Source organism: Dendrobium catenatum, unplaced genomic scaffold, assembly GCF_001605985.2.
Source record: "Dendrobium catenatum unplaced genomic scaffold, ASM160598v2 original_scaffold_133295, whole genome shotgun sequence".
Classification (NCBI taxonomy): Eukaryota; Viridiplantae; Streptophyta; class Magnoliopsida; order Asparagales; family Orchidaceae; genus Dendrobium; species Dendrobium catenatum.
In genome coordinates this window covers 1-9411 of record NW_021451730.1, presented here as the reverse complement: position 1 = coordinate 9411, position 9411 = coordinate 1, and the positions used below count along the sequence as shown (strand labels likewise).

The 9411-nt window shown below is 35.8% G+C and overlaps 1 protein-coding gene across 1 annotated transcript; it reads right to left on the bottom strand.

The window, feature by feature from the left end:
- Positions 1–4073: 4073 nt before the first annotated feature.
- On the bottom strand, positions 4074–5081 carry LOC110115128 (glutathione gamma-glutamylcysteinyltransferase 1). The gene is made up of 2 exons (XM_020848264.2): positions 4821–5081; positions 4074–4730 (listed from the first exon to the last, which is right to left on the bottom strand). The coding sequence occupies exons 1-2, from the start codon at positions 5058–5060 to the stop codon at positions 4089–4091; spliced, it is 882 nt and encodes a 293-aa protein (XP_020703923.2). The 5' UTR covers positions 5061–5081; the 3' UTR covers positions 4074–4088.
- Between the last annotated feature and the right edge of the window lie 4330 nt (positions 5082–9411).

Sequence of the window (9411 nt, the reverse complement as noted above, 5' to 3'; positions counted from 1 at the left end):
ATGCAATTCAATACAATAGTCTTACTGAACAAGTACAATCACTGGCTATTAAGGCGTTTTTCAGTCTTATATTTTGTATTTTGTATCTTGTATCCGTTGGCTCAGTAAAAAGAGTCGTCACTCTTTGCCCGTCGGCACAGTATTCATCTCCTTATGACTCCCTTCAGTAATCACGTGATCAGTAGAGGATAACACCAAACCCTTTATTTAAAGAAAAGCCCGTCGGTCCACTATCCTGTACAGGTATCATGTCTCTAATTAACAGTTCAACCAGTCTTTACTTGTCTTTCAGTAACAATAACAATAATTCAATCATATATTTATATTCGTATGCATATTCAATCATTTAAATCATCAATTCAGAAAATCAGAGGTCGTACGAGAAATCGGCGGCACAACGGCAGTATACAGAATTTACACAGAAATCATAGATTCAGAACTTTACCAAATTACCACAGAACATGTAAAACAATAATATAAGACTTTCATTGTACTGACAAAATATTTTTCAACATCCTGATAAATTGCAGTTCAATTAAAATACCGCAGAATCCAAAATATCCGGTAAAAATCTTTCAGAAAATACTCAAAACGTGCACAATTATCATCTCAAAAACATATCAAAAGTTGTGCGGTAAAACTTTCGTCAATACAAAATTATACGCGTTTTTCGGTAACGGAAACACAAATATGAGCACAGAAATATCAAAACTCGAAATCTTCGAAAACAGAAATAGGATTCAGAGTCCTTACTGCAAGACGAACAAATCTTCCAACTGCGTCGTCGGACGAAAAGCGCTCCGCGGGCTCCAAAACCAAGCTTCTTCTTCTCTTTCCTTCCCTTTCTCTCTCCTGTCTTTTCTCTCTCTTCAAAATATCTCCAAAATATCTCTATCGGATATTTATTAACACTGATCGTCCCGGACGATCCAAAATTCGTCCCGGGACGATTTTCCCTCTGGCAGAATTTTGTCCAGACGAAATTAAATAGCGTCCGGACGACTTGCTCTCTGAACAAATTTCGTCCAGACGGATTGTCCCGACCCTTCCAGGTTCGTCCAGACGAAATTGACAGATTCTTCACAATTTCTTCAGTTCGTCCCGTACTAAAGCCAGTTCGTACGGACTTACTGCACTAAAAAAAAATCAGCATTGGAGGGGTTTTACAATTACTGTGCCGACGAGCAAAGAGTGACGACTCTATTTAATGAGCCAACGGTTTACTAACACTGAAAAACACCGTAATAGCTAGAACTTCTTACTTGTTTAGTGTGACTACTGAAATGCATGTTCTTGATGCATTGTTCTTACTATTGTATGGATTTATTGTTAATGCACGGATTTACTGTTATTGCATTATTTTACTGCTCCTACCACTAGATTGTTGTTATTATCGATTTAGATATTGATACTATTTGATACTCCTGATTCACTGTCATGATACTAAGCAAGTGATATTCTAAGCACGTGATATAGAATACCTGGATAGCATGTGTACATTTATATATGATTTTACTATATTGATTTGATTTCAACAGTCTTTACTGATGTTTTGATTTGATACTTTATTCGATTTTGGTACTCATTAATATTACATATATGATGATTATTTTATAAATTTTGATAATCATAATGGTTTACTATTTTACTAGCTTTTGTACTGTAATATTTTAATCCTAAATTGATTTTGGATCATGGTGTGAAAATGGTAAATATAGTGCTCATATCGAATTTATTTTTAAGGTGAAAGATCCAAGAGACTCGAGTACAATCATCAATCAAGGATACAAATCATCTGGCCCCTAAGATATTATAAATTTTTTAGGGTCCCCATATATCACAATGAATAAGGTAAAAAGGGGTATGACATCTCTCAATTTTGTTTGAAAAGAAAACTCATTTATGCTTTGTTAACTCACAAGTTGAAAAATAAATTTAAGTTTCACAATAAATAAATTTATTTTTCAACTTGTAAAAAAGTTTTGGGAACATATTTTTTAAAACAACAAACGATGGATGTCCTAATCCAAAATGATGAAGCCAAATATTATATTTTTTATTAAATAAGGATAACATAGAATAGCCATTATTGATAATAGTGGATTTGTTCGGCTCTTCCAGGTTGTATAGTCCATCTGTTTCCTTAGCAAGTTCAATCTTCTTCCCTAATCCCTGGTCCTGAAATAAGCAACAATTAGGGTTTAATAGGACTTGACAATTATGATCCCCGTTAATTTTTTTATATAGAGATTATGCTTGTGGATAATTCAGGTATATGAAGCACATTTTTTAGAGTGAGGAAGGGAGATAAGGGCATGTCTCCTTGGTCTGCTACTGTGATAAGAGAACCATCAGCAGTGATAATTTTCTTATCACTCGGGCAAGGAGTGTAGTTGATGAAGTAGGTAGTGGAGTGTGTCATGTGATTTGTGGCTCCCGAGTCAATGATCCATACTCCTTTCAAATGATTTATAAAAGCACTTAATCCAATGGATATAAGAAATTTACCTGGAAGTGCAAGAAAAGATGCAGGTGATTTTTCAAGTGATATAATGAGTTATTTTAACTTATCAATATCTTCTTTGTTGAGCTCTCTGAAACTGGATTGTGTTACTGGGTTGGGTTGACTTCTAGTGTTAGCTTGTGATGTTCCCTTTTGTCCACTTCTTTGATTCCACTCATTACTTGGGGGCTTTCCATGTAACTTATAGTATGTCTCCTTTGTGTGTCTTAATTTCTTGCAATAGCTGCACTAAACGTAGTCTTTGTCTTGAGGTTTTGTGAAATCCTTACCTCTTTCCTTCCATGACGCCTTTTTGACTATCACCATTGTTGAACCTTCAGCAATCTTTGGTTCCAGCATTACACCTCGTCGGCTTTCCTCAACATGAATGAGAGAAATAGTCTCATTTGCCAAGGATCTGAACTCTAACTTGGTCAAAGTCTGTATTTAATCATGCAAGAAAGTCACACACTCTATCTTTCTCAATAAAGCTTTTTAGGATAACTGCATCTTTTATACACTTAGTTTCTATGCATTTGTAGTAATTAAGTTATTGCCATCAACTTTAAAGGAGAGTGGCATATTCACTCACAATTTTTCTTGGTTTGTGCTTCTTACCTTGAATTTAATTTCGATGATTTGTCCTACCCCAAGGAGGTGATTCATCTATCATTTTCCTTTTAAATAGGTCTTCACAAATTGAAACACTTCAAATAATTATTTCCATTTATGTGATAGGAATGTTGCATATTTTGGAGATCTCCTCTTCCTTGATGCACCATAGAGTCCTCCATTTGAACAAGGCTTTGAGAGGAATTTGCTTCAGAAATTGCAACGGCAAAGGGCAGCAATGAAGGCTATATCAAGCAGAGCAACAATAAAGGTTGTGTTGGTTATAAATAGGATAACAACAATAAGGGAAAGCCGAATAAAAGGCATGGTAGTACAAAAAATTCAGAATTCTGGCAACGACAATGAAGGCTCTAATACCATGTTAAATTCAGAGACACTACAGAAAAATCACTCATTACCGGCGGTTTGTTCTGGCGGTTACTAGTAGTTTTCCGGCGGTTTTGTAAAACACCGGCGGCTTGTCGGCGGTTCAAAAACCGCCGATAAAAACCTCGCCGGAAACCTTTTCCAAGATATCTAAATAAAGAAATAAATAATTACAGAATAATGCATAATTGCTCTAATATAATCCTTCCTAAATTAGCCATCTAAATATGGAAGGAGATCAACATGATCCAGGTGACCCTCCCATGGATTCCCATCTTAACCGTGGATCAAAATGCCAAGGGACACTAGGATTTAATAGGTGAGCCTCCCACGGATTCCCATCCTAGCCTTGGGATCAAAATGCCTAGGGACAGCTGGGATATAACAATATAAGCTTAGGCAATCATTAGGTAAAGTTATCTTGCTGAAACATTAGGAGTTTCTATGTTGCAAAACACCCCAGGATTATCTGCAAAGCTTTGTAGGCATCATTCTTGTTAGAATTTGGCTTATGAATGGAATTAGTACAGAATCAATGGAATTAGACAACGAGTGTGCATTCAGTCTGCAGAATCGTTGCATAGTTTTATAAAAGATGAGGCACTAACATGAACCATGAATGGACATCCAAAAGATTTTTTTTTTTAAATTTCCCGGTAGTAAGATGAAGCAGACTCAAATGAAAGGGATGGAAAACATAATCTACCTCCTGTTGCAGAACATCCGGAAGCTTCTCAGTTGATACTAGATCAAAAATTTGATCGAGCAGCTTCTCATCCTTGATACCCATCCAGGTATCTGAAGGCAACGCCAATAGCAGGACTGTCAAAACATCATTGCTTCCAGGGTGCATGCCAGAACAATTATCCAATGCAGAACTGCAATAACTCCTCAAATTTGAAGATGATAATGATGTTGATTGTGATACAGGCACCAACATATCAACCTTTTGTTCAGTGTCACCAGAGATCACTGATCCTGAGACAATAGTAATGGGTGTTTGTTCACTTGGATTCAAGCATTTCACACAAGTTGATAGACAGCAGAGGCTTTTGTCCTCTCTGAGGCCTCCACTCAATAATACTGCCCCTTGGCAACAGACACTGGCTGCAATTTCAGAAAATGATACTTTATCGCACAAAGATTGAGCATTTGAACAACTTGATGACAACCAATCCCGGACAATGTTAAACAGTTTCGTCTCATGTACTTGTTGTAATAACCCTTCCTGAAATTTAGAAGGAAGCATATGAGAGGAAACAATTGGGGTTTTTAAGAAACTTTCGAAGAGAGCAAAAAAGGTAATAGTTAATCAGACCTTCGCAGCAAGCCTAGCTTTCTCCTCTTCACTTAAGAATGAACTGTCTCTATCTTCCTCTTTCCTCCTTACTTCAGCTATCCATTTGATAAAATTTTCAGCATTTGTGGGGAGAGATTCAAACATAAGAAAAAGAACATCAGAAATACTGTGCAAGCTTTCAGACTTCAAGAGAATTGGGAGATCTTGAACCAAGTATTTGGCAGAACTGAACCAGCTCTCATGCCTGCAGCTCTGCATGATGACCAATTTAAAAAAAAAAGCTACTGGACTCGACATATAAACCAATTAAAAATAAAACTTAAAATGTTACAGTTGAATTGTAACCTACACAAATGAGTGTGTTTATGTTATATCTGGAATTACAAACATGTGGGGTTTCAAAGGATGAAGGGTTAAATTTACATAATCAATTAAAGTTACCAAAAATTCTGTCCACGAAAAATTCTAACCATTTCAAAATTTGGAACAACTGAATATAATAAGTAAAATTACAAAAATTTTATAATATATTGAATTTATTGCAAATTGTCTATCTTTGACTGTAACCTACATTTGCTCTTAAATTGTATGATTAATTTCATTAAACGTTATAAATTTATTATTTTGCATAGAGTTGATCAATTAACATTTTTTTCAAAGTCTTAAGCTTCATTTGGGACAACTTTTGAACACTGTTTTTTTTTATTGCTTTTAAAAAAAATTGTACTAATTATAGATGACCACTATTTTTTCATTGCTTTCAAGAAATTTTTGTACTAGAAAACTGCAATAGAAAGTAGTAAGAAAGCTTTCCCAAATAAAACCTTAGCTTACCTTGGCCCTTTTTTGTGGAAAATAATATAAAATACTGAACTTTTAAATGTATCCAACAACAACATCAAGCCTTTATCCTACTACGTGGGGTTGGCTACACGAATTTTTTTTCTCCATTGTGTCATATTAAAGGTTAAATTCTCGTTTAAATCTAATAAATAAAGGTTATTCCTAATATTTTCTAACCAAAACTTTTTAGGTCTGCCTCTACCTTTATTTACATAAGTCAAATATAATACCTCTACTCTCCTAACCGGGTCATTGGAAGGCCCGCCATTTTATGTTGACCAAACCATCTAAGGCAACTCTCTCAAATATATCTTCTACTGGAGCTACTCCAAACCTTTTTCACGTATTATGCTCATTTCGTATCATTATCTCTGAGGGGTAAAGCACTCACCACCTAAGGCATCTCATCTCTGCCACACTAACTTAGTATTATGCTTTCTCTTTTAATGGCCAACATTCAGCACCATAAAAAGCATTGCAGCCTCACTACCATCTTATAGAATTTTCCCTTCATTTTGAGGGGTACTTTCTATCACACACAAGCCTGTTGCATTCCTCCACTTTCAACCATCCAACTTTGAATTTTGCTGATAATATCCACCATCACTCCTGAACAATAGATCCAAGATATCTAAAATGTGTTACTCTTATTAATAACTGATCTTCCCAAAGTCACAAATCCTCACTAGGTCTATTACAACTAAAATACACTCCTATACCGTTTTAGATCTACTCAAGCGAAAACCTTTAGTCTTCTAATGTTGACACTCCATAATTTCAAGTTTTACTTTCAACTCCCTCTCTTTCTTATCAAACAAGAAGAATATCATCAGCAAAAAGCATTACCCAAGTACATCCTCTTGCCAAAATGTTCTAGTGAGAACATCCATGACAAAAGCAAAAAGATATGAGCTTAAGGTTTGATCCTTTGAATGTTAACCCCAACCGAAATAGGAAATTACCTCGGTCCAAACCACCTTGTGTTTGAACACAAGTAATAGCTCCTGCATTTCTCTCTTTTTAATGATTTGAATATAAGGCATTATTAACTCCTTTCTTTTCCAGAACTCTCCATAGCACTTTCTCTTGGAACTTTATCATATGTTTTTTCTAAATCAAATAAATATCATAGTAGGATCCTCCTTATTTTCTCTATATTTCTCCATCAAACCTCTTTAATAAATGTATTGGCCTTCCATAGTCGACTACCCGGCATGAATCCAAAATTGATTTTGAGAAATATTAGTATCACGCCGCAATCTATGCTCCATAACTCGTCCCATAGTTTAAAAGTATGACACATATAAACTTAATTCCTCTATAATTTGCACAATCTTGTGCAATCACTAGGGCTGCAAGCGAAACCAAAACGTTCGACGAACTACTCGTTGTTCCGCGTTCGATTAAAGCTCCGTTCGTGATCGTTAATTAACTAACCAAACAAACTTGAACAATATTTTAAATACTCGATTCTTAAATAAACAAGGCGTTGAACACTAATGACGTTTCAGCTCGTTTATGTTCGCGAACAACATCAGTTGATGTTCATTGAACAAGCTCGATAAAAAGCTCGATTCGAGCGATTAATATAAAAACTTTAATTATTACCATAATTTAATATAATTATTTTTTATTAATAAATTTTAAAGTAATAAAATTATTATAACATATGTTCATATAAATTAATCATATTTTCATTTTAAATATACAACTGCCTTTTATTTTAGAAATTTTCTTTTCATGAACAAGAAATATTTCATAATTTGTCCATTGTTAGATTGTTTGTTTAGAATGTCTCCATGAACAAATTTAATGTTTGCTTGTTTAATAAGATTGTTTTGCGAAGATATGTTCACGAACATAGCTCGTTTTTAAAGCTCGATAAGCCACTAAACAAACGAACATGAACAAACAGAACACCCTTAAATTAAACGAACCTAAACATGAACACCAAATAATTAAAGCTCGAATCAAACACAAACCAACATGAAACAAGCTAATGTTAAACAAACAACAAACATGAAATCTACTCAACATACTCGGCTCGGCTCGGTTCGTTTGCAGCCCTATGCATCACCTTTATTCTTAAAAAATATGTATTAACACACTCCATCTCCACTCATCTGACAATCTTTTTAGTCTTTCAAAATTAGTATTACAAAAGTCTTAGTAAGCCAGAAATTTCTTTCATCTCCTAAGCATTTCCACACCTCTATTGGAATATTATCATTGTCCAACAGCTTTTCCACCCTTCATTTTTCTTTAAAGCCTCTCTTAACTTCGGTGTTTACTTAATACTCCGATAAAAAAACATAAATCTTTATTTTCATTTAGGGTGTTAAGGTCACTATAGTCAATCTTATTTTCACAATTTTTCATTAAAAAGTTTTAGCAAAATATCTCATCCACCTTTGTGAATATCATCTTCTAAGAAAGTAATTTTCGATCTTCATCCTTATACACTCACTTGAACTAAATCCTTTACTAACTCATATCTCTTTGTTTGGCTAACTTATACAATATTAACTTTCTCCCTCTTATATATAATTCTATTATATAAATCACTTAAAAGCTAAGGTCTTTGTTTGATGAGGACATCGTCCAGCATTTTCAACGCCCGGAGAATCGCCACGGCCACGAGCATGACTTGTATTTGTCATTTTATGAGTAGCGTATTTTATTTGATGTTTTTCCGTTTTTACCCTTGCGGCATTTAGTCGTTAATGTAGCCCGAGGGCATTTTAGTCTCTTGTTTTTTCTTTGTCATTGGTGAGGTCTATTTATACGCGCCATTCTCTTGTAAAATTTAGTTTTGAGAAATGAAAATTTATTCCCCTTGTTCTCTTTGTTGAGTGCATTCCAGTAGATCTCTTAGTGAGTCAACGGGAAAAACTAGATCTCTCCGGTGAGTTCTAGATTTCGTCCCTAGAATATTTGCCGTGGAGATCAAAGCGTTGAAGGAAAAGTGAAGCCAAAGCGGAATTCCAAGCAACGGAATCTACAAAAGTTTTCAATTTTTTTTTTTCTTCTTCCCTCACCCAGCTGCCCCGATTCCCTTGCGACTCCCATCAGCCGCTGGCTTTCACAGCCCAGCCGTTTGCTTGCTCTGCTTTCACCCGCCGGCCAGCCTCCATCAGGCCACCCGTGCAACCACATCCCCTCCACTCCACGCCAGCAACTCCCCAACAGCCCAGTGTGTCCATGCCATGAATCCTTTCCCAATTGATCACCAAAATTTTCCTGCACCCTTACTGCCGTTTCCTCCCGTGATGTCCAACCGTGGATTCAAGCAAATTTAATGGCGCTGGTTTAATTGCTTAACAATCAGCTATTTTAAGGTAATTAATTACTAGCATTTGATGTTAATTGAAATTCAAAAAGGGCTGGAATACCGGGCTATGAAAGGAAATTTTTCCTTTTATGAAGGATTGAATTCCCTACAGGATTTAAAATAAAAAATCTGCTATTTAAATCTGTGGGCCCACTCCATTAATCCCCTCCCCCTCTTCTTCTCCTTCTTGGCGACCCATGCAGTAAGAGCCATTTCTCTCTCCTAATCACCCCCATTAACTCCACAAATCAGCCCCTAAACCCTCTCCATTAACCGCCCCCTCCTCCTCATGGAATTAATTTAATTTGCAAACCATATCCCTCCAATTAATTCCCCCCAAACCCAATTCCTGCAGAAATTCTGCACCCTCTCTCTTGCGATCCTACCATTGGCCAACCTTCTCCACTCCAAAGCCGCCACCCTCCATCTCTCTCT